The sequence below is a fragment of the Alosa alosa genome, chromosome 17 (genome assembly GCF_017589495.1).
Source record: "Alosa alosa isolate M-15738 ecotype Scorff River chromosome 17, AALO_Geno_1.1, whole genome shotgun sequence".
Lineage (NCBI taxonomy): Eukaryota > Metazoa > Chordata > Actinopteri > Clupeiformes > Clupeidae > Alosa > Alosa alosa.
Genome location: NC_063205.1, coordinates 942,523 through 969,022, shown reverse-complemented (window position 1 = coordinate 969,022; position 26,500 = coordinate 942,523). Strand labels below are relative to the sequence as shown.

The 26,500-nt window shown below is 42.2% G+C and overlaps 2 protein-coding genes across 5 annotated transcripts in view; one reads left to right on the top strand and one right to left on the bottom strand.

The window, feature by feature from the left end:
* The window catches only part of LOC125310197 (histone-lysine N-methyltransferase NSD2-like), a 49,507-nt gene extending 29,430 nt beyond the window's left edge, over positions 1-20,077 (top strand). For both annotated transcript variants that reach the window (XR_007196261.1, XR_007196262.1), the window contains one exon: positions 19,280-20,077. The gene's annotated coding sequence lies outside the window, so the exon portion shown is untranslated. The remainder of the gene's footprint in view (positions 1-19,279) is intronic.
* ccdc146 (coiled-coil domain containing 146) overlaps positions 1-26,500 on the bottom strand; it is a 99,629-nt gene that overhangs the window by 12,907 nt on the left and 60,222 nt on the right. For all 3 annotated transcript variants that reach the window (XM_048267375.1, XM_048267377.1, XM_048267376.1), the window contains 6 exons: positions 24,681-24,773; positions 12,959-13,129; positions 6,154-6,242; positions 2,359-2,523; positions 1,930-2,154; positions 420-648 (listed from right to left, as the gene is read on the bottom strand). In XM_048267375.1, coding sequence (XP_048123332.1) covers positions 420-648; positions 1,930-2,154; positions 2,359-2,523; positions 6,154-6,242; positions 12,959-13,129; positions 24,681-24,773 — 972 coding nt within the window. The remainder of the gene's footprint in view (positions 1-419; positions 649-1,929; positions 2,155-2,358; positions 2,524-6,153; positions 6,243-12,958; positions 13,130-24,680; positions 24,774-26,500) is intronic.

Genomic DNA, 26,500 nt, shown 5'->3' with positions numbered 1-26,500 from the left:
AACACACACAACCACACACACACACACAACACACACACACGTTCCCATGTTCAGAGGCTCCAGACTGTAGCGTCATGTGAGCCTGATCATCTGCCTGACCAACCATCTCAGCTGCTCAACCATGGATGTGTGTGTGTGTGTGTGTGTACTGTTCATGTGTGTACGTGTGAGATGCAGCCACACAAAATGCAGAGGACACACACACGCACACACCTGTATCTGAAGCATGGTGCTCTCTCTCCACACACACACACCCACCTGTATCTGCAGCATAGTCCTCTCTCTCCACACACACACGTACACATACACACACACACACCTGTATCTGAAGCATGGTGCTCTCTCTCCACACACACACACACCTGTATCTGCAGCATAGTGTATCTGCAGCATAGTCCTCTCTCCACACACACACACACCTGTATCTGCAGCATGGTGCTCTCCTCCGCCAGGTCCTTCTTGCAGGGCAGCAGGTTCCGTGCGAGGCCGATGAGTCGGTTCTCTTCCTTAATGGTCATCTGGCAGGAGTGGATCTCCTCCTCTAGAACCTGCAGTTCCACGTTCCCCTCTCGCAGTACCCCCTCCTGCACGTTCACCTTCTCATAGAAGATACACATCTCCTCCTCCCGCTCCAGCAGCTGCACGCCTCTACACACACACACACACACACAAATGTGACATATGTGACCCTGCAAGGCGAAACCAGTCGTCTTGCGCACAGTGCTATTTTGAGAAAATCCACGATAAACAAACGAACGGGTTAAAATGTCAAATTTCACGTTTTTGCATAATTCGACAGTATACAGTCTACACTTTTATTATGTGAACAAATTTTAAGCTCTCTATCGTTCTTGGCAGATGTAACCGAATATGAATGTGAAAGACTTGCCTTTCAGGGCACGAACGGTCAAAAGCACGAACTTTTAGAAATATCCTGGCGTCCTGGACCAGGAAAAGTTTTCCATTGACGTAGCAGTAGCACATTTTAAAAGTGGGCCTATAGCCTACACAATCTGTGTACATAGAACTTCTTCTCCCCTTACTTCCCCCGAAATACATTAATTATATTCTATAGTGACACCTTATGACCGTCCCTGGTATTAACTAGGGGGCAGAAAAAGACACTCACTCGGTTGATAAAACTGGACATAGTCAGTCATCCGCTTCAAAGTTACGCTACCGTAAGGCTAATAATAGCTGTGCCCTCACAGTATCGCATGTGACAATTTACTTAAAAAGGTGATTTTCTCCTCTTCTGGCGTATCGTGACAGGAGAACCATGCCAACTTTGGATACGGTTATCTTAGCGATACTTTTTGCAATACCCTCGATATACATATCGTTGGAAAGCTTAGCCTTGCAGGGTCACACACCACACACACACACACACACATATATATATACACACATACATACATACACACATACACATGTGCAGTAGTTGCTGCTTGTGTGTGTGTGTGTTGATCATGTGTATTGGTGTGTGTGTGTGTGTGTGTACCTCTTGTTGCGTGCCTGTACAGTGCTGTCGTAGGCCTTACACGTCATGTGCAGTAGTTGCTGCTTGTGTGTGTGTGTGTGTGTGTTGATGAGGTGTGTGTGTGTGTGTGTGTGTGTGTGTGTGTGTGTACCTCTTGTTGCGTGCCTGTACAGTGCTGTCGTAGGCCTTACACGTCATGTGCAGTAGTTGCTGCTTGTGTGTGTGTGTGTGTTGATGAGGTGTGTGTGTGTGTGTTGATGAGGTGTGTGTGTGTGTGTGTGTTGATGGTGTGTATGTGTGTGTGTGTGTGTGTGTGTGTTGATGGTGTGTGTGTGTGTGTTGATGAGGTGTGTATGTGTGTTGATGAGGTGTGTGTGTGTGTGTGTGTGTGTGTTGGTGAGGTGTGTTGATGAGGTGTGTGTGTGTGTTGATAAGGTATGTGTGTGTACCTCTCGTTGCGTGCCTGTACAGCGCTGTCGTAGGCCTTGCGCATGTGCAGTAGCTGCTGCTCGTGTGCGTTGATGAGGTGTGTGAGGCGTGCGATGCGGAGCTTCTGCTCGTCCCGTAGTGACCGCATGTCCTGCAGCACACACACCACCCTGCTGATGTCCTTGTGCAGCGCGGCACGCACCGTGTGGCTGTGCACACCACGCAGACCTGACTTCTGCAGCAACCTGCAAACACACACAGCTGAGTGACGGTCTGTGTGTGTGTGTGTGTGTGTGTGTGTGCGTGTGTGCATGCAAGTGTGCATGCATGTGTGCGTGTGTGTGTGCATGTGTCTTTGTTGATGGCAGTGGTGTGTAAGATGTGTGTGTGTGTGTGTGTGCACTTGTCTTTGTTAATGGCGGTGGTGTGTAAGATTTGTGTGTGTGTACTTGTCTTTGTTGATGGCGGTGGTGTGTAAGATGTCCAGCTCGTTCTCCAGGATCTTGAGGTTCTCCCTTATCTCCGCCGAGCGCTGAGACGCCATCTGGATCAGCGTTACACACTTGTTCCGCTCGCCCTTGATGATGTCATACATCTTAGCAAACACTCCCAGCCTGGAAGCACACAACAGCACCAATCCCATCGTTAGGAACTTCCTTTAGAACAGGGGTCTCAAACTCAAATGAGCTGGGGGCCAGTTCTGCCAAAGTCATCTGATTGGAGGGCCACGTCAGAAAAATACAAAAAAGAACAGCTATTTCTGAAAATGCAATGCCCCCAAAATACTAACACAAAACTGCAAACAGAAAGTCTTTTTTATCTCTTTTTAGACACCTGTGCCAGCAACCTTAGCTTATAAATTAAATAATGATACAATTAATATTAATACAAATTATAAAAACAAAAAAAACATAAAAACAGGTATGTGTGTGTTTCACACCAAACAAAAATATTTTCCTCTCATAACTTATTTAATCCTTTAGGCGGCAGGGTTAAACAACACCATTGGATTTTTATATCAAAATTTAAAAAAGCTATGGCTTGAAAATGGTCAGAGATAAAGTTCTACTGTAAATGTAAAAATCTTTGAGTATAATCAAAAGTTTGTGGAGGGGGTAAATTTACCCATCTAATCTGCCACTGGATGGCAAGCACCTCAAATTATGCACCTTTCAGTAAATACTGGATGTTGAACATATTTGAGCAGGTTTACTTTCTTTTTTGTCATATTACCCACATAACAAATTAACAGGAAAACAGTAGGCCTAAGATGCAAACCAACAATAGTAAACTATTACTATAACCACAAACCGTTATTACAGGCCTACAATAAAGTAGCCTGGTCAAATCAGTTCCAATCGTGGGTGACTTTGTAGTTCTTCAGAGCCCTATTTTTACTACCCCTGCTGTCTGTACCACGTCTATTACGGACACCATCATCACGATTAGCACTGCCACCTCCAGCTATGTTGGGCAGAGGGTAATAAGCATGGTATACTTAGTGGACACCGTCGTATACGCAAAAGACGCACCTCCATTCACAGACGCACAGTGACTATCACTGTCAAATTGTCAGTGTCAATAGACAATCGATCATAATCTCCAAAAGGCAGATATTCTCCTTCAGAATTTGAATAGGTGAATAACATAGCCTACCCAAGACTTCATCACACGTGAACTTTTTTTCAACATTTGGTGTAGGCCTATATTTCTGCTTCATTTTGTGCAAATCTATGGCCTGCATCGTTTCCGCGTCATTACAAACAAATGCACGTCTTTGTGTTTCTCGTGTGTAGGCTAATACAAGTATATCCTGAAAACTTTGTGCAGCGAATTTGGGCTTGAATCAAAGCTCTAGATGTCTAGCAACTAGAGGAGGAGAGTATCTATCGTCTATTTTAATCAGTGCCATTGTTTGTCGCAATTAAAAATACCCTCAAGGGCTGAATTACATCATTATTTTGACATTAGGTCGCAGGCCGGTCGCGGGCCGGATGTGGCCCGTGGGCCGGTAGTTTCAGACCCCTGCTTTAGAACCACATCTCAGTGACATCACACAACAGCACCAATCTAACTTCCTTTAGAACAACGAGATCTCAGTGACATCACACTGATTTCATTAACATAATGATTTTTACACACATTACACATATTACATGTTACTGATATAACTTTTATCACCTTCTGATATTACTGAAATAAGCTGATATTACTGATATAAGCTGATATTACTGATATAAAGCGATAAAAAGTCTGTAACATTGATTTTTACTCTGCACACCCAGTAAGGCATCACAGATAACAATCTTCCCCTCTACATCACAGATAACAATACTAACAGATAACAATCTTCCCCTCTACATCACAGATAACAATCTTCCCCTCTACATCACAGATAACAAAACTAACAGATAACAATCTTCCCCTCTACATCACAGATAACAATACTAACGGATAACAATCTTCCCCTCTACATCACAGATAACAATCTTCCCCTCTACATCACAGATAACAATACTAACAGATAACAATCTTCCCCTCTACATCACAGATAACAATACTAACAGATAACAATCTTCCCCTCTACATCACAGATAACAATCTTCCCCTCTACATCACAGAAAACAAAACTAACAGATAACAATCTTCCCCTCTACATCACAGATAACAAAACTAACAGATAACAATCTTCCCCTCTACATCACAGATAACAATCTTCCCCTCTACATCACAGATAACAATCTTCCCCTCTACATCACAGATAACAATACTAACAGAGAACAATCTTCCCCTCTACATCACAGATAACAATACTAACAGATAACAATCTTCCCCTCTACATCACAGATAACAATACTAACAGAGAACAATCTTCCCCTCTACATCACAGATAACAATACTAACAGATAACAATCTTCCCCTCTACATCACAGATAACAATCTTCCCCTCTACATCACAGATAACAATACTAACAGATAACAATCTTCCCCTCTACATCACAGATAACAATACTAACAGAGAACAATCTTCCCCTCTACATCACAGATAACAATACTAACAGATAACAATCTTCCCCTCTACATCACAGATAACAATCTTCCCCTCTACATCACAGATAACAATACTAACAGAGAACAATCTTCCCCTCTACATCACAGATAACAAAACGACGCATCTTTCCCTCTACAGCAATGACACATTTACATGCTAATAACACATTTACGTGCTAATAACACATTTACGTAAGTGATAACGGCCGCCGAGGTGTCCTGTTATACGGAATTAATGGACGAGGGCGAGGGGCAAAGAACTCCCTGACGCGCAGCGGAGGATTTATCCGGGTGATAAATGCTAATAACACATGCACATGCTAATAACACATTTACATGCTATTATCACCCGGAGAGAAGAAATACTCTTTTCTGATTGGCTGGCGGGGTGGCTTTTAATTCTGTAAATAACGGATAATAATGGACTCGGGCGTGTAGGGGAGTTATTTGCCCCTTGCCCTCGTCTATTACTTCCGTATAACAGGACACCTTGGTGGCCGTTATCCCTTACATAACACATTTACATGCTAATAACACATTTACATGCTAATAATACATTTACATGCTAATAACACATTTGTCTGAATCTTTGGTTCCAACCAATAAAGGGACAATCCATTCATCATAAAACACAGTTTGCAATAACATGAGCATCCACCACCAGTACCAACCTCCCTATCACATCCACTACCAGTACCAACCTCCCTATCACATCCACCACCAGTACCAACCTCTTACTCCCCATCAGCTCACCCTTGACCCTGCCTGTCACTCTTTCCCTAAGCTGCACCTGGAACTAGCATGTTTGAGGTAATAATACTAGAGAACGCAGAACCAGGCTCTAAACGCAATGAATGAAATAAATGTTGCATATAGTGTAGCCTTCACTATGTGCTGGTGGAACTCTTATAGTGTGTGTGGTGGAACCTAACTCTTATAGTGTGTGTGGTGGTGGAACCTAACTCTTATAGTGTATGTGGTGGTGGAACCTAACTCTTATAGTGTGGTGATGGAACCTAACTCTTATAGTGTGTGTGGTGGTGGAACCTAACTCTTATAGTGTATGTGGGTTTTTGTGCTCTTGTTTGTGTGTGTGGTGGTGGAACCTAACTCTGGTACTGGGTTTTGTGCTCTGTTTCTGTGTGTGTGTTGGACTTTCTCGATGTGTGTCTTGTGTGTGTGTGTGTGTGTACCTGGACTGGATCTCGATGCTCTGTTTCTTGTGCTCTTGGATAACCAGGTCTTTCCCCCGAAGATCCTCTTTGATACGGTTGTAGCGTTGCTATGGAGACACAGTAAACACATGAACCAATGAAAACCCTCCTCTGGAGAAGGAACTGCAGCACTTTAATGGAATAGAGCACTAGTGTTTGAACAGTTTGGTGAAAACGTTATCTGGTCAAGACATGTATGTCTACCGAGGTATGTCCACAGAGTAAGAACACAGAACTAGAAAAGCATTTCCTGAAGGAAATACAGTGCATGAAAATGCAAAAAACTAGATGTACCGCAGAGCGGTACAAAATATGACCGCCGCCCAGTCCAGCACATTTTTTCCACAAAAATAAATCACGCTGAAAGGCCTATATGATTCTAACTGTCTCACTAAATTGCATTATCCACACTCAATTCTCACTGGTATCTGCTAGACAACAAGTACCAAAACATGATTAGTTCATAGATTTCACATGTAAAATTAATTTTATACAACCCCACCTCCATCTTGCCTGTTCATAATTCTGAGAAATTCTTGAATTGTGTGCATGTGTGCATGTACATGTACATGTTTATGTTGTGTGTGTGTGTGTGTGTGTGTGTGTGTGTGTGTGTGTGTGTGTGTGTGTGTGTGTGTGTGTGTGTGCGTGTGGGCGTGTGTGTGCTTGTGTGTGTGCCTGCGTATGTGCCTGTGCATGCATGCGTACATATGTCTAACGTGTGAGTATGTGTCATACGTATGATTACTGTGAATGTATGTGTGTGCATCTGTTTGTGCACATGAAATGGGTTAACATGACCCCTGGAGGCAAACATACGGAAAAAATTGGTCATCCTAGGCCCTACAGTTCTCAAGATATTCACAGAGAACTGTGTCTGCCCTACCCTCCTTTCGGGGGGTCCAGTCCAGCGGGGGGGCTACAGATCAAAACGAAAAACAACGGTTCCATGCTATCCATGTGGGGTTACATGCCCACCAAGTTTTGTGTACCCCGGTCATTCAGTGTCCCGGGAATTCTTGTTGGTGTACGTCACTAAATGTGCATTTGCATGCATTCGGAGGGTGTCATAATGATCCTACACTTTTAATTTCGTGCAGTTTTGACCATATCAGCCAGAGATATTGTGATGAAAACACCGAATTTTTTGCTTTTTAATTTTTAACTAGGTGGCGCTATACATGAAATAAGTGGTAATGGGATGGGTTGACATGCCACCTTAAGACCAACATGCATAAAAAAGGTGGACCTCCTAGGCCCTACGGTTCTCGAGATATTCACAGAAAACTGTCTCCGGCCACCTACAGGCCAGTTGGTGTATAGTAACATAAATTAATTTATTGTGTGGCCCCCCATGAATGGAATTCCACGAAACTTGGCGTGCATTCAGAGGGTGTCATAATGATCCTACACTTCCAATTTCGTGCAGTTTTGACTATGTTAAGTCACAGATACCTGCGACTGCAACACCTCATTTTTACTTTTTTGTGTTTAACTGGGTGGCACTATACATGAAATGAGTGGTTATGCAATGGATTGACATGGCCCCTTGAGATCAACATACAAAAAAAAATGGTCCTCCTAAACCCTACGGTTCTAGAGATATTCACAGAAAACTGTGTCTGCCCTACCCTCCTTTCGGGGGGGTCCAGTCCAGCGGGGGGGGCTACAGATCAAAACGAAAAATGATGGTTCCATGCTATCCATGTGGGGTTACATGCCCACCAAGTTTCGTGTACCCCGGTCTTTCAGTGTCCCGGAATCCTTGACGGAAATTTGGGCATCACGAAAAAGGAGAAAAAAAAATCTGACTAAACCTATATGACCGCCGCTTTGCTGCGCGGCGGTCATAATAATATGTAAAATATCATACAGAGAAAAAAACAAATAATGCAGATATAGTTGCAATAGTGTTGCTAGGGTACATATGTTGGTTGTTGCCAAATTAAGTGGATGCTATGCTGGTTGCTTGGGTAATCCTGTTGGTTGCTATGGTGGTTGCTAGGTTGACATTGTGGTGGTTGCTAGTCTGTTGCTTGGGTATTTGACATGGTTGCTAGGCTGTTGCTAGGGTTTTTGACATGTTTGGTAGGCTGTTCCTATGGTACTTGAGGTGGTTGCTAGGCTGTTGCTAGCTCAGTTGTGGTGGTTGCTATGCTGGTTGCTTGGTTTAACTCATTGGTTGCTAGGTTGTAACTGTGGAAGTGGTTGCTAGGCTGTTGCTAGGGTATTTGACATGGTTGCTAGGCTGTTGCTAGATTGGTTGCTAGGTAGATGAGGTTTAAAATAGTTGGTATGCCTGAACAGTTAAAGAGGTGGATATTTTAAATGGTTAAATAAATTATTTACTAGGTAGATGAGGTTTAATAGATTTGGAATGACTGAACAGTTAAATAGGTGGATAGTTTAAATGGTTAAATTATTTGCTAGGTAGATGAGGTTTAATATAGTTGGAATGGCTGAACTAGGTAGATGAGGTTTAATGTAGTTGGAATGACTGAACTAGGTAGATGATGTTTAATACAGTTGGAATGACTGAACTGGGTAGATGAGGTTTTTTGTCCAACCTTAATATAGTTGGAATGACTGAACTAGGTAGGTGAGGTTTATTATAGTTGGAATGACTGAACAGTTAAATAGGTGGATAGTTTAAATGGTTAAATGATTTGCTAGGTAAATGAGGTTTAATATAATTGGAATGACTGAACAGTTAAATAGGTGGATAGTTTAAATGGTTAAATTATTTGCTAGGTAGATGAGGTTTAATATAGTTGGAATGGCTGAACTAGGTAGATGAGGTTTAATGTAGTTGGAATGACTGAACTAGGTAGATGATGTTTAATACAGTTGGAATGACTGAACTGGGTAGATGAGGTTTTTTGTCCAACCTTAATATAGTTGGAATGACTGAACTAGGTAGGTGAGGTTTATTATAGTTGGAATGACTGAACAGTTAAATAGGTGGATAGTTTAAATGGTTAAATGATTTGCTAGGTAAATGAGGTTTAATATAATTGGAATTACTGAACAGTTAAATAGGTGGATAGTTTAAATGGTTAAATTATGTTGTGGACAGAGGAAACAGTTGAACAAGATGTGTAATCTTATTAAGAGAAGGAGACTGTATGCTTAAAGCCTGAGAAACTGATAGTTGATGCAGGTGGCCGGAACACCTGGCCTAGGATTCTAGGAACAGTATATTAAGTTTAAGCGAAGTCCTTCAACTACTAGTCACTTGTTAGCGCATATCTGTATTGCCATAGCTACTCCCATCCACTTGTATGGCGTTTTAAGCTAGCGTTAGCTAGCTAGCTAGCTCGGTACACATGACTAATTCAATTATTTATATCATGTCCTAAAGAATGATTCATTGGTATCATACATGATTATAGACAATGATACTGTGAACACAATTATGTTTATCTGTTCTTATTGCTTATTAAGAGTGAAAGTTTATTTAGTGACGTAAGGTGACACTCCCACTTATGCAGACTGGAACTGTCCCGTTTTGCTCCCATAGTAACGAATTACGTTGCTCTATCTTGCTAGTAATCAAGGATCTTTGGTGTAGGTTTTTGAACGTTCTAAGTTCCGCAACAATTGAAGGTTCTAAAATTCTATGTTGAATTCAATGAACCCAGATATTCTTTAGAACGTTAATTTCTCAACATTCCCGTCACACCAGTGTGACGGTACTCCTTTAAGGGTTAAGTGCTCTATTATGATGTCATCAGCCCATGTTAAGTCTATGGGGAACTTTTGAATAGTTTTTAATTAATAGTTTAAAAAGTATAAAAGTTACAAAGATGAAAAATACAAAGCCCCCATGTCCTAAGTTAAGACCTACGTAACATAGTTTGAATGAAATTTCAACGTTAATGGTTGAAGCTGCATTAAATGCGTTAGCGGAAGAATAAGAACTAGAAAATGTAATTCCAGGGAATTACGAGTGCATGAAAATAAAGCTAGGACAGACATAGCATAGCTTAATAAAAACTTGATAGTTTAGACGTAGACAGTTTAAAAGTTGAATGTAGATAGTTTAACAGTTGTTAATAGACAGATAGTTTAATAGACAGATAGTTTAATGAATGTTGAAAGTTTAAAAGTTATATATAGATAGTTTAAAGGTTGTTGACATACTGATAGTTTAATGCGTGTTGGTAGACAAATAGTTTAAAGGCTCTATATAGGTAGATAGTTGATGATAACTGACAGTTGGAATGGCTCTAATGTTTGCTAGCAGTTATGCTAACAAAGCTAAGTTACTTAGTTAACTTAGCTCATGTTTCCTAGCAGTTTTGGAAAAACAAGCTAACTATGCTAAACATGTGACTTAGCTAATAATTTTTAGCAGTTATGCTAACAATGCTAACATAGCTAATCATTTGTAGCAGTTTTATTAAAAATGATAACATGCTAACTATGTTAACATGCTAACTATGCTAACCATGTGACTAGCTCACTAACCATGCGAGCTTACTTAGCTAATCATTTTTAGCAGTTTTGCTAAAATGTTAACTATGCTAAAATGTTAATGATGCTAACTAGGTAGTGAGGACTTTTATTTTGAAACAGTTGAAGGCAGAGGATACAGTTGATGGGAGTCATAGTTGTCAAACAGTTACAGTAACAGTTGATAACAGTTGAACAGTTAAAAAGTTGGATAGTTTAAAGGGACTTTTATTTTGAAACAGTTGTGGGCACAGGAAGCAGTTGAACAGGATCTGCAGTCTTAATACAGCCATATTGTATGCTTAAAGCCTGAGACAGTGGGTGTGTTCGAAATGGGTAAAGTTGCTGCCTTTTAAGATATCTAACTGGGGAGCAAGGCAGCAAGTGCGGTTCGAAACCGAAAAAACAAATTCTGCTGCCTTTTAAGATATCTTAGAATTCCCAAATAACGGTCATTTTTGAAGGCAGCATCGACGCACACTTCATGCTCCCTCCTACCCATAATCCCTTGCGGCAACGCCTGAAACAGCTGTGAAAGGTAAACAAACATGGCGGATCGGTAATGGCTGCTGAATCTGTTTAAAATGTCATTTGTGTGACCTTATTTTGCTTAGAGTTGTAGATTACAGATTAGACATAAACAATTTACTATCTGATTATGCCATTGTTGTAACCATTAATAGCGTCTGGTCTGATATATCTGCCGGCCGTAAAACTAATTTATACCATTAGCCTGCTAACTTACGTAAGCTAATTTAGTTTAACGTCAGGCCTTTGCTAACGTCATACCGTAGTGTTAACCAAAGATTCTAGAGTGCTACGCTCATTTTTAAAAGATGCATTTAATCCAAAGTCATGTCTAGTGAGACAGCTCTCTATGTAGGGAGGGAGGCAGTAGGCAGCTGTCTCGCGTTTCGAACACACACAGTGGCTCCATCAATGGTTAAGTCAATGGGGAAATTTTAGTAGTTTTTAATTAATAGTTTAAAAAGTATAAAAGTTACAAAGTTGAAAAATACATAGCTGAAGTCACATAAGTAAGACCTACAGTTTGAATGAAGTTTCTAAGTTAAATGGTTGAAGCTGTATTAAACGCACAAAAAGCGTCAGCGGAATAATAACTAGAAAATGCAATTCCAGGGAATTACCATTGCATGTAAATGCAAAAAAGCTGCTGTGTATAACATTAAATTACTTACAGTATGATTATTCAGATTACATAGACGTGTCCAGTATTCTTGAAAACCACTTACTCGATTAGATGTTAGCTTAAAGTATATGACAGTCAGTAAAAATAAATTGTTAATTCAATATTGATCAACATTCTTTGTTTTAATACAGCAGAATGATGTGTGTGTGTGTGTGTGTGTGTATATATATATGAAGTGACGACTTATTAACGTTGATTAGATGGGTTTCATAACTTTCCTTACATAATAAATATCAACGGATAGGATAAGTGCTAACGTTAACTATTCCCCTAACGTTAGAACTACCGAGTTTGGCTACTTGTGACCTATCATTTCATAGCCTAGGCCTATAGTAGAAAGCTACATAACATAATGTTTGACGACATAAATGAGTCAAATACCAAAAATCGGACCACTTACCTTGTCTGTAGTTAGAGAAATGTGCCTCTGGAGGAGAGTTTTACGAGCAAGTAAAGTATCACGGCAGGTCAAAACGTTCAGAAGATTCACAGCTCCAGTGATAGAAAGATTGCAGCGGACCAGCTGTTGATTGCTTTCAGGTGCAGGTCACGTCATAATGCTAAAAGTTGCCGCCACGGCGGTCAATGTTAAGTCTATGGGATTTTATTGCTCTTTTATCGTAAATATCTCAAAAAGTATAAAGTTCACAAATATGAAAAATACATTCTACGATTGTCCGTTACAAGAGCTTTGTAGGAGTCTTTGAATGAGGTCAGACGGTTCAGCGGTTTCAGTCGCATTAAACGTTGAATTTATTCATTTTCATGCACTGTAATAAGGCAAACCTATCCGATTGATCCGTGTTCTAACTCAGAATAAGGCGTGTGTGTGTGTGCGCACGTGTGTGTGTGTGTGTGTGTGTGTGAGTGTATCATACCTGGGCTCTGAGCAGCTCTCTGCTCGTCTGTGTGTGTGTGTGTGCGCGCGCATGATGTGTGTTTGTGTGTGTGTGTGTGTGTGTTTGTGCGCATGTGTGTGTGTGTGTGTGTGTGTGTGTGTGTGTGTGAGTGTGTATCATACCTGGGCTCTGAGCAGCGCTCTGCTCTTCTGTGTGTGTGTATCATACCTGGGCTCTGAGCAGCTCTCTGCTCTTCTGTGTGTGTGTGTGTGTATCATACCTGGGCTCTGAGCAGCTCTCTGCTCTTCTGGTCTCTCTCATCTCCTTTGATCTGGGCGAGGCAGGCCAGGTGTCTAAGCTCCTCCCTCTGACGATGCGTCTCCCTGACCAGCTCCTGTTCCTGAGCCAACGCCTGCTCAACCAGCTGTGTCTCTACGCCCACTACAGACTGCTGCTCACACACACACACACACACACACACACACACATTAACACTAGCTCCTGAGCCAACGCCTGCTCATCCAGCTGAGTCTCTACGCCCACTACAGACTGCTGCTCACACACACAAACACACAAGTTTGAAGTTGTTAACTGCCGTGAATAGACCCTAGGATGTTTTTACAGTAGATGTAGCTCTTTGGAACATTATCTTGTCAGTAGATGTAGCTCTTTGGAGATAGTTTTGGCCCGTTGTTAAAGCACTTCATGTACATGTGCAGGGGAAAGAAATCATGAGAAGGAGGCTGTTTACAACGGCAAAGTAACTTCTTAAGAAAATAAATCTGGACACCTCAGTCTTTAACAATTCTAGACCCATATCTAACTCACCTTTTATCAAATAAAAAAAAAAAACTGATGAAAATAGTTTTTAATCAATTAACTGACTTTTTAACTGCAAATTGCTGTCTCGACCGTTTTCATTCTGGTTTTAGAGCACATCACAGCACTGAGACAGCTTTCATCAAGGTCTCAAACGACATACGTCTTACTGACTCAGGAAAAACATCAGTATTAGTATTATTGGACCTCTGTGCAGGTTTTGGTGCAGTTCAGTATCCCATAATGCTGCACAGGCTTGAGCACTGGGTTGGGCTCTTTCTGGTCGCCATTGGCAACTACACTTCTGCACCACGTGTTGCTAGGTTACGGGGACGCTGGCGAGACACGCCACTCCATCTGGCATCATGTTTTTGTTTGTTTTTATGTAATGTCATGTTCATTTTTTTTATTGTTTTGTGTAGTTAAATGTATTATCTCTTCATTTATGTTACTTTCGATAGTTGCCGTGTTATTCTTAGTCCCTTTTACTGCTTCCAAGTCGGCTGATGTCGTTGGCGTTGGTCCATTGGGAGCTTGCTATGGCTAGAACCTTTGCCCTGGACTGACATCCTTCCATCCATCCATCCGTGAGCGGTGCTGCACTTCACTGTCTGGTCGAGGAGCTTTATCGGGACAGCTGGACCTGGGCTGGCTACTCTGTGAGGGATCTGCCGTGGCCGCCGAGCTGCTGTTGACCTGCAAGCTGCCATCTGCCTTATTGCCTGGAGTCTGCTTGTGCAGACCAAAGTTTTTGGTGCAGACTAATGTTAACTGTGTCTGGATTGAGCAGACTAGCTTCTAGCTAGCAGCTACTAACGTTCGAAACTACCGTTGACGTTGGGGAGCTCTGCAGTCTCTCTGAGCATCAGGCTGTCGGTCGGGGGTCCACAGAGTTGCTGATCTGCAGGATCGCCAATGACTTCAGACAGTTAGCTTCTATGCTTCCAGTGATCTCTAGACTGCAGTCTACTAACGTCACTCTTAGAAGGCATGTTAACGTTGGATCCTCCGGGTTGGTCTGAAGACGCAGCTGTGCGCCATGTCATTGCCATTGGACTGAGTTGGACTAAGTTAACACGGACTTTTCTTTATTTTAATTTCTTATTTATTTATTTATTTTATTACTTGCTCATTTTTGTTTGTTGTCTGTCTACCTTAGGTGTCTCGGGTACGCTGGCGATTACGCCGCCCCATCAGGCATCTTTGTTATTTTGTAAATTTGTTTGTTTGTCTTGATGCCGCGGGAACGCTGGCGACTACGCCGCTCCGTCCGGCAATCATTTGTCTTTTTGTTATGTGTCTTGTTTTGTGGAGCGCTTTGTGTTGCACTCTGTGCATGTTAAATGCGCTATAAAAATAAAACTGACTTGACCATTAACCTGTGGTGTCCCCCAAGGATCAATCCTGGGCCTTCTATTATTTAACCTTTACATGCTCCCGCTTAACACTTCATATAATACAGAAAAATCAGATCTCTTATCACAGTTATGCCAATGACGCCCACTTCTACCTATCCCTGTTACCTAATGACCACGGTCCTCGAGTCCCTTTGCCAATGCACTGACCAGGTACCACGGTCCTCGAGTCCCTTTGCCAATGCACTGACCAGGTACCACGGTCCTCGAGTCCCTTTGCCAATGCACTAACCAGGTACCATGGTACTCGAGTCCCTTTGCTAATGCACTGACCAGGAACAACTGGGTGGCCAAGAACTTCCTCCATTTAAACAGAGAACAAACTGAAGTGATTGTATTTGGCAAAAAAAGAAGATAGATGAAAGATTACATAATTTCTCAACGAAAAGGGATTTAAAGCTTAGAATACTGTTAAAAACCTTGGTGTCTTGATTGACAGCGATCTTTCCTTTAGCTGTCATCTGAAAGCAACATCTAGATCAAGATCAACTTTTTATGATTTAAAAAAATCATAAAAAGCCGAAAATTAGCTTCCCCAGCAGCTGCCACTGAGATATTCATCATTAGTAATTTCTAATTTATCATCAGTAAAGCATTTGTTCACACAGTTATACATAGTTTGTTCATAGTAAATAAGCCTATATCTAAAATATGTTCATGCATTATTGTTAATACTTAATGATGCAGTAATATGTTTTTGATTAAGTAATATTTCCATTATTTAACAGTTGTTACATACACATGCACTAATGATCAGTTAGGGTGAGGATACATATTTTATAAACCACTTCCTAATACTATAATTCATAATTAACTCAGGAGTTACAAGTGGTTTGTTAATGATAATTTGTGAGCTCATCTAAAGTGAGGACGTTTTATGTATTGCAACACACTTACAAATGAGTTATAAAGTTTACACTTGCATTTATTAATTTAGCCGACACTTTCACCCAAAGCGACATGTCAATGAAGTTAAAGGGCAAGGCCACATTGGTCAACACCAGGGTTTGAACCCCCAACTTCATGGATTACTGCATGTTAACTCCTGAGGGGAGGAGTAACTCACTTTATTACCTGTGTCCAGGTAATAGGGAATTCAGTCTATTCTGGACCTCTGTTGTGAGAGGTTTGTTGACTCAGTGTAATTACAACCTTATTGCTGATATTAAGGATTTTGTTAACGGCAAACTTCATTGAATGTTAAATGTACCAGTCTGTCTTGTCTGTTCACCTGCCGGCAGCTTAAAAATAAATAGTTTTCTTCATACTGGAACAATCTTTCCTGGTGACTGCCTCCACCGCTCAACTCACTACTTCACATTTGGTGGCAGCGAAAAACTCCCAGTGGCCAGGGGGCAGTATAACCATGGACTTTGTACATCAGTATGGCTCCTAGAAAGAAGAAAGCGGGGATGGCTAAAGGCGGAGCTGTTGGTGATGTGCCGCCACCTGGTGGTGGGGATGGTCAGGATGAGGAGCTGAGAAGTATGTTTCGGAACTTCATGATGACACAGCAAGCGCAAGAGGATCGATACGAGAGAGATATGGCTCGGCAAGAACAGAGATGGAGAGTTCTGCAGCATCAATTCTCTCTTCTTCAAGGAGAGGTGACTCGGGACAGGCGTGAGAGAGGAGCAGCGGCCAAGGGTTTGTCTGTATCTGCTCAGGTATCTACGCTAACCAGTCCTTTGGCAAGACAGGGCGTCCTGGACTGCTTCAAGGGTTCCAGTTCCAGCAGAGGCAGCTCCGGTTGTGGTTCCGGTGGTGGCACCAAGGACCGCAGCACCAGTTCCAGTGCAGGCAACAATTCCAGCGGTGACTCAGGGAGTGGCTCCAGTCATGACAACAGCGGCGGCAGCATCAACAACCACAGAGCACCAACGGCCAGTGCTCCAGGAGGGGGTCCAGTGCCAGGTGGATTGACTGTTCCGTGGACCCAGTGGGGGGCAGGTATGCACACTTCAGTGTCCTTTCTACCCATGGGGCATTTTCAAAATGACATGGCAAGCCCCCCAGTGTTAAGCCCTGTGGCTGTGGACTACTCACACTTTCCTCACTATGCTGGCTGGAGGGGTCCAAGGTTGCAAAGATATGTGGAAGGTGAAGACATTGAACACTTTTTAACAGCCTTTGAGCAAATAGCTAGTGCAAGTGGTTGCCCTAGAGCAGAGTGGGCAATGCACTTAGTGCCTTTGCTTACGGGGAAGGCAAAAGCAGCTTATATAGCAATGGACTTTGACGAAACAATGGACTATGATAAAGTTAGAATGGCAATACTGGACAAATTTGAAATCAACCCAGAGACTTATAGACAGCGCTTCCGGTCATTAGAAGTACAGCTGGATGAAACCCCCAAAGAACTGTACACCAGGCTTAAGGAGCTCTATGAGAAGTGGGTGTGCCCAAAGGCTCGTTCCAAAGAAGAGATTGGGGAGCTTCTTGTACTTGAGCAGTTTTTAAGAATGGTGAACAGCGAGGTGCGTCTGTGGATTAAGAAGCATGACCCCAGCAGTGCCAAAGAAGCGGTCAGCTTGGCAGACGCATTCATGTCGGCACAAAAAGGCTCAAGACAGTATAAGTTGAGCTCTAGTAGGCCATATGAGGCACCAAAGTCAGGCAGGCCTGAGGGTGGTCAGGTTAGCAGTGAGCGAAGGAGTGAGCATCCACCCAAAGCTCCCAATGAAGAACCGGTGTGCTATCACTGTGGTCAGACAGGCCACATCAAGCCTAAGTGCCCCCTTAGAAAGCCTGAAGTGTCTCATGTGTGCTACATTCCAGATGGTGAGGTCACTGATTGTCTGGGAGAGCAATGGGAGTCAATGGTGGAAGTGACAATTGATGGGAAGCAGCTTAAGGCCCTGATTGATACTGGTAGCAGCCAAACTTTAGTTGGGGTTAAATGGGTTCCAGAAGATGGTGTCCAGACAGAACACACTATGAAGATACGCTGTGTACATGGAGATGTGATTTCATATCCTACAGCAGACATTTATATGCAAATTGGTGAGCAGGAGTACTTGGTGTCAGTGGGTGTAGCTGAGCACTTACCGTATCCAGTGGTGTTGGGCAAAGACATTCCAGGTCTGTTGGAGCTGGTTAAGCCTGTGAAGCCCTGCAATATGGTGGTGACGAGGGCGAAGATCAGGGAACGGGGAACGGACTGTTCATGGGATGTGTTGCCATTTCCGGAACACCCACCGAAGGTGCCGAAGACCCGGAGCCAACGGAGACGTGAGCAGTTCAGAGGAACAAGGGTCCAAGAGACACTCCCACTGCTGGAGTCAGGTGAGCACACCTCAGTTGCCCTTTCTCACAACATCAGAGAGCTGCAGAAAGCTGATGACACACTTGAGTCCTGCTTTAAAGACTTTAACCCAGATTCAGAGGGAAATGCAGAAGCCACTAAGTTCAGACTGAAGCAGGGTATCCTGTATTGCCACGGGGATGGGGGAGAGCAGCTGGTTGTACCTAAATCACTTCAATCTACAGTGCTAGAGCTGGGACACTCGGTACCGTGGGCTGGTCACTTGGGGCAGAACAAGTCATGGGAAAGAGTGGCCAGAAGGTTTTATTGGCCAAACATGTACTCAGATCTCATTGAGTTTTGCAGGAGTGTCAGCTGACAGCGCCAGGCTGGAAGAGCTGCAGAGCACCACTAATCCCTATGCCTATCATACAACACAAACACATTCTTTAACAGCAGAAAGAGTAATTAAAGTATATAATATAAAAACACAACTAAGCAGTAAGGACAGTAGAAGATAAAGAATATGCTAAATATACTAAAATACAAATTATACTAACACTTAATACAATATATAAAAAAATATACTAAAATACAAATTACAAAAAATACAAATTATACTAACACTTAATCTAAATCAATTCTAAAAACAGTATCCACAGAGTGATGATTTAATAAATCAGAGGCGCTTGCAATGACTGAGGCAGAGACTGAGCCTGTGATTCTCTGTGCATAGTAAGGTATGGTAAGGTGCTCTGTGTGAATGAGTGTCATGGTGGTAGTGCAATGGTGATAGTGGTCATGGTGATAGGTGCAAATGAGTAAGTCAACAGTGCAACAATGCAGAAATAAAGTAAAGTAAAGTCTATATGTCTATATATTTAACTATTTAAGAAAATGTATAAGTGTGGCCACAGTTCGGCTGGAGGGGGGTTTGCATATGTGCTGATGTGCTAATATTGAGCGCTGATGAACTCATAGATCGGCTAGGGGGCGCCAAATACCTTACTACCCTGGATCTGAGTAAGGGAAGGTGCCCCTGACAGACAGCACAAAGGAATTGACTGCTTTTAGAACTCCATTCGGGTTCTTCCAGTACACTATGATGCCTTTTGTCCTACAGGGGGCGCCAGCTACATTCCATCGCCTTATGGATAGGGTACTGGAGGGGGCCCGGGAATACGCATCAGCATACCTTGACGATGTGGTGGTCTTCAGTCGGACGTGGAAAGATCATCTGACCCATGTCCGGGATGTTCTGCAGAGGATCAAGACAGCCGGACTGACGGTGAATCCAAATAAGTGTGCCATGGCTCAATGTGAGGTACAATACTTGGGGTATGTTATTGGTGGGGGTACCATTAAGCCCCAGTTGAGTAAAGTAAGTGCCATTCTAGACATCCCAAGACCAACTACGAAGAAGCAGGTGCGTTCTTTCCTGGGTGTAGTAGGCTGGTACAGGAGGTTTTTACCCAACTTTGCCAATAGAGCTGCCCCATTAATTGAATTGACCCGTAAGTCCGGTGCTAACCAAGTTCCCTGGTCTGAAGATTGTGACAAGGCTTTTAATGATTTGAGGAGTTGTCTTTGCAGTGATCCTATTTTGCAGAATCCTGACTTCAGCCAGCCATTCACCGTGCAGACAGATGCCTCAGGAGTAGGCCTTGGTGCGGTGTTGCTGCAGGGGGAGCCAGGACAGCAAAAGCCGGTGGTGTACCTCAGCCGAAAACTCTTCCCACGGAACTCCGGTATTCAACGGTGGAGAAAGAATGCCTGGCGATCAAGTGGGCCCTGGAGTCGCTGAAATACTACCTGGTGGGCAAGGACTTCATCCTGGAGACAGATCACCGCGCTCTGAAATGGCTACATCGGATGAAGGACACCAACTCCAGGGTGACCCGGTGGTACATCTCGCTACAGCCCTTCAACTTTTAAGTCTGGTACAGAGTGGGACCAGAGAACATCACAGCGGACTACCTTTCTCGGGTTTTCGAGGACGAAAATCCTTGAGGAGGGGGTAATGTGACGGAGCGATATGCACCCCGTCACTATAAATAGCGCTATGAGCGCTATTGAGTGCTTATGAACATTTTGAGCGCTATTGAGTGCTTATGAACATTGAGCGGTACTTTAAAACAGTGGACTGTTTTACTTCTACTTTAATAAGGACTGAAATAATGTTAAGTAATCGGGTATGAATGCTTTGCAACTGTGACGCGGTTGGTATACTAGCGGTTGGTATACTAGCGTGGCATCTACTTTATGAAGCGATACAACTCTTAAATGACATTGTCAGCGAATGTGCGGGAGATTACGGGTGTATTGGCATGATGCGCGCCATGCCTTGAGCCTGGCTTTCCACACACTCATCCATTCATGCACACTGGAGAACTTCATACTAATCGCGGAGCTTACCTGCAGCATTACCGATGTCTGCCAAAGCAGAGCGCATTGACTGTGGCTTCCTTATTCGCGCAGCAGCGCCAACAAGTGGACTGTACCACATCCAGGAGGGGTGTTTTGCATGCATTAGCATGTTCAACATGGAAGTTTGTATGTATTATACATGGTTTTGTTACTGAAATGTATTTCCTTCACTTAATTGATTTATGAATGCTGGTTCACTCCTGAGGGGAGGAGTAACTCACTTTATTACCTGTGTCCAGGTAATAGGGAATTCAGTCTATTCTGGACCTCTGTTGTGAGAGGTTTGTTGACTCAGTGTAATTACGACCTTATTGCTGATATTAAGGATTTTGTTAACGGCAAACTTCATTGAATGTTAAATGTACCAGTCTGTCTTGTCTGTTCACCTGCCGGCAGCTTAAAAATAAATAGTTTTCTTCATACTGGAACAATCTTTCCTGGTGACTGCCTCCACCGCTCAACTCACTACTTCACATAATTGAAATTAATCAGTTATTTTGACAGCCCTATTATTAAGCATAAATCATGTACTTACAAACATATTTTTTGGATAGGCTTATTTACTATGAACAAACCATTTATAATTGTGTGAACAAATGCTTTACTGATGATAAATTATGTATGAACAAGAAATTACTAATGATGAACAAACCATTAACTAATAAGTAACAAAGGCTTAATAAATTATGGATTGTGTGTAGTTATTATAAATTGTTACCGATATATATATATATATATATATATATATATATCATCTTACATTACATAGGCAATTTAATTAAAACTAGATGTAGCATAGCGGTACAAAATATGACCGCCCAAGCCAGTCCTGTACATCCGTTCACAAAAAATAAATCACACTTCAATTTGTCTCCATATTTTACTCCATCCCCCACTCTTGAAACTTTTGTGTATGCTTGTTTGGCATGCCTGAGTGTGTGTGTATGGGTGCACAGAAAGTAGCCTACTGGTGCTGAAAAGGTGAATAGATTGTAGAATAGCCAAAGAAGATGTAGCATTGTTATAAAACCTTTAAAATCTCTAAACAATCACAAGTAGGGCAGTTCATCACAGTTCATCCATTGCAACTGGATTGATGAAAGGTCACTTACACCTGTAGGCTACATTGTATTTGGGAAAAGCAAAAGGTATCAGCATAATGTTATTTATTTATTTTATTTATTTATTTTTATGTTTTTAAACAAAAACATCTCTGTCAGTTCCATGCCGTTTTCAACAGCTATCAAAAACAAAGGTCATTTTTGGATGGATGGATTTTTCGTGAATGTTTCTTCTTCTACATAAGATTTTAGTCATCTTTAGTTCATGTAATACTTTATTGTCAATGCACAAATTAAGTAACAGTAGTCTGAAACGTTATTGTTAATGCACAAATTAAGTAACAGTAGCCTAGTCTGAAACGAAATGCTGTTTTACATCTAACCAGTGGTGCAAATAACTGACATGTCCAAATGGGCCTTGATGAAATGCGCCGCTAGACTGTTCATACACATTTTAACGGGCCAAAGTTGAAGAGCTTTTGTCCGTTATTGTTAGTGCAAATATAGGCTGATTCATGTTCCCTTGCATTGTTTAACTGAGGTCCATGGCTAGTCTGGCTTTCATCAGACCAAGCTCAATCTTTTAAGAAATCAAAAATAAATAGCGGGCAGATCAGGCTGGGTTCACCCAGCCTAGTCCATAGGCACCCGCTATAGTTTAATTTTCCGATTGAGATATACACGCTCTGGCTATTCTAAATGCAAAATGCATCAGGGGAGTTATGACAAAACGGTAACTAACAAACTAGATCCTAATAGAAAGCTGTTAGCTTCCCTAAGCTACAGGTAGGATTATAAGGTAGGCCTATTTACAACATAAATTGTCAATAGGCTATGCTGGCTTACACAAATAAAATCTCCTTTGAAACCAATGGCTTACTTTACAGTATCAAGCGGACTTAAACTGTCATATCGTGGCGAAAAGTTGTAATAACATTCACGCAGCTCCATGAGTCAAGGGAGGGGGGGGCGGGTTGGTGGTGGTCCCCGGGGACGAAATGAAATTTTTCCGTAAAAGTCTAGTGTGGCTACATACCCACCAAATTTCATGTACCCCGGTGGTTCGGTGTCCCGGGTATCAATGACCAAAAATTCAGGGAGTAGATGACGGGGAAAATTCTTGAATTGTGTGCATGTGTGCGTGTACAAATTTATGTTTATGTGTGTGGGTGTGTGGGTGTGTATGTGCGTGCTTGTGTGTTTGTGTATGTGCATGCATGCGTACATATGTCTACTGTGTGAATATGTGTCATACGTATGATTACTGTAAATGTATGTGTGTGCGTGTGTATCTGTTTATGCACATGTGTGCACATGGAATGGGTTAACATGACCCCTGGAGGCAAACATACGGAAAAAATTGGTCATCCTAGGCCCTACAGTTCTCAAGATATATTCACAGAGAACTGTGTCTGCCCTACCCTCATTTCAGGGGTCCAGTCCAGCGGGGGTCGGGGCTACAGATCAAAAGCGAAGAATGACGGTTCCATGCTATCCATGTGGGGGTACATGCCCACCAAGTTTTGTGTACCCGGTCTTTCAGTGTCCCGAATCCTTGTTGGTGTACGTCACTAAATGTACACATAAATTATTTTATTGTAAGGCCCCCATGAACGAAAGTACACAAAACTTGGCATGCATTCGGAGGGTGTCCTAATGATCCTACACTTTTAATTTCGTGCAGTTTTGACCTTGTCAGCCAGAGATACTGTGATGAAAAAACCCTAATTTTTTTGCTTTTTCATTTTTAACTAGGTGGCGCTATACATGAAATAAGTGGTAATGGGATGGGTTGACATGCCCCCTTAAGACCAACATACATAAAAAGGTGGACCTCCTAGGCCCTACGGTTCTCGAGATATTCACAGAAAACTGTCTCCGCCACCTACAGGCCAGTTGGTGTATAGTAACATAAATTAATTTATTGTGTGGCCCCCATGAACGGAATTCCACAAAACTTGGCGTGCATACAGAGGGTGTCATAATGATCCTACACTTCCAATTTCGTGCAGTTTTGACTATGTTAGGTCACAGATACCTTCAATTACAACACCTCATTTTTACTTTTTGTGTTTAACTAGGTGGCGCTATACATGAAATGAGTGGTTATGGAATGGGTTGACATGGCCCCTTGAGATCAACATACAAAAAAATGGTCCTCCTAAACCCTACGGTTTTCGAGATTTTCACAGAAAACTGTGTTCGCCCTACCCTCCTTTAGGGGGGTCCAGTCCAGCGGGGGCTACAGATCAAAACGAAAAAAACGATGGTTCCATGCTATCCATGTGGGGTTATATGCCCACCAAGTTTCGCGGTACCCGGTCTCTTTCAGTGTCCCGGGAATCATTGATGGAAATTTGGGCATGCGAAAAAAAGAAAAAAAAATCTGACTAAAACCTATATGACCGCCGCCACAGCTGCACGGGCGGTCATAATAATATATTCATGTATTATATGAATTAAATTGCCCATGTAGTGATATATTATATGAATTAAATTGCCTATTTAATGTAAGATGTGACGTGATGTGACGTGATTGCCTATTTAATGTAAGATGTGACGTGGTTGCCTATGTAATGTAAGATGTGACGTGGTTGCCTATTTAATGTAAGATGTGACGTGGTTGCCTATTTAATGTAAGATGTGACGTGATTGCCTATTTAATGTAAGATGTGACGTGATTGCCTATTTAATGTAAGATGTGACGTGGTTGCCTATTTAATGTAAGATGTGACGTGATTGCCTATTTAATGTAAGATGTGACGTGATTGCCTTGCCTCTGCTGACAGCAAGAAAGCAACACTTTAGTCCATCCTTTGCTGCTTTAGCAACATCTGTTTCACTGGAGCGGTCATTCAACAAGAGGATACCACTACAACCAGGCAGTTCACACACACACACGCGCACACTCACACACGCACACGCACACACACGCACACGCACACACATACGCACACGCACACACACGCACACACACACACATACGCCACGCACACACACACACACACACACACGCACACACACACACACGCGTACCTGGTGCAGAAGGCTGCGTTTGAGTTTGTCCACTTCCTTCTGCAGTTCTTTTCTCCTCTGCACCGCCCCATCACCCTCAGGGAGATTATCCCTCTGGAAGGTAACGCACACACACACACACACACACGCACGCACGCATGCACATACACACAAACACACGCACAAACACACACACAAACACACACACGCACACAGACACGCACACAGATATATACACGCACGCATGCATGCACACACACGCGCATGTACGCACACACACGGGCACGCACACACACACACACGCACACACGCACACACAAGCACACACAAACATACACACACACAGACATACATGCAGAAAATCAGAATCAGAATTCTGCAAGGAGAAAATATACACACATACATAAATACCTACATACATACATTTTTTCCCCCCTTGCAAGCGTGCATGTTTGTGTTATTCTACGTTAGTCTTAGGGTCTGTACGAAACGGAGGATAGCTGCCTGCTGCCTCCCTCCCTACATAGAGAGCTGTCTCACTAGACATGACTTTGGGTTAAATGCATCTTTTAAAAATGAGCGTAGCACTCTAGAATCTTTGGTTAACACTAAGGTATGACGTTAGCAAAAGCCGAACATTAAACTAAATTAGTTTAGCTAGCTAGGTAGCAGGCTAACGGTATAAATTAGTTTTATAGGGCCCTATAAAAATCTGTGTTTTATTTTCCAAATTCGTTTTTTTTTTTTCTCAAATTCCGTTTTTTCGGATTTAATTTTAGTTGTTTCGGACACAATTCAGCTTTTTAAAAATTCAGCAAAGTCAATCATTCAAAGTTCTCCAACATTTAGCCAAATATTCAACAAATCTCTGCTCAAAAACAACAGTTAGGGCCTAGGGCCTGCATAACTTCAACTACATGGCCATAACTAGGCTGCAAATTTAGATCTCAATAAAAGGGCACTTTGTGAATCAAAATGTTCTACTACATAAAAGTAGCCTACTTGTTTGTAGATTCATGTTTCATTTTTTCATTTAAATAAGTGTTGTTTTCTAGAGCATTTAGCCTACCATCGTTAGCACACATCTCCATTGAAGTATGGCTACATGATGGTAAGGGGCTTGGTGTTTCACTCCCTCATCAGTGAGAATCTATTGCAGCACTTTTTAAATGGTGGGTCTGCGCGTCTGCTTGAGGTTGCTGACATTCGAGGCTGGGAATGGGACTGCTTGCAATGTCAGCCTCTGCACACATTTAAACAATCTTTCATAAATTCACATCATCTACTGATTTATTTTCTTTGTCACGCAACAATCAACAAACTCAACGAACACACGTGAATATTCGAGATATGATTAATAGACTACGCAACGCGTTTAACAATGTCTTTCAGCCACGGTTTAGCCAGAGACCCTCTTATACGCTTTTTGTTTTAAAGTAAACTGAAATAAAAGAGAAGCAAGTTAAAAAAACAGTGTTTATTTAATGTGTCAACAGAATATCTGCAAATTCCGTGCAATGCCATGTTTATAAGAGAATTCCGTTTTCATGTGTAGATTCCGTGATTCGTCCGCGTTTTCCGCATCGCGGAAATCATAAGGCCCTAGTTTTACGGGCAGCAGATATATCAGACCAGACGCTATTAATGGTTACAACAATGGTATCAGATAGTATATTGTTTATCTCAAATCTACAAATCTAAGCAAAAGAATCAAAAAGAGAGAAGGGAATGCTTCACTGGGTCATGTATCCAAGTAGTAAAAGAGGGTGCTCATCAAAAAAACTTGGGTGTCCAAACTGCCATGAAAAGATAAAAACAACTTTTGACGCACTCCTTACTAA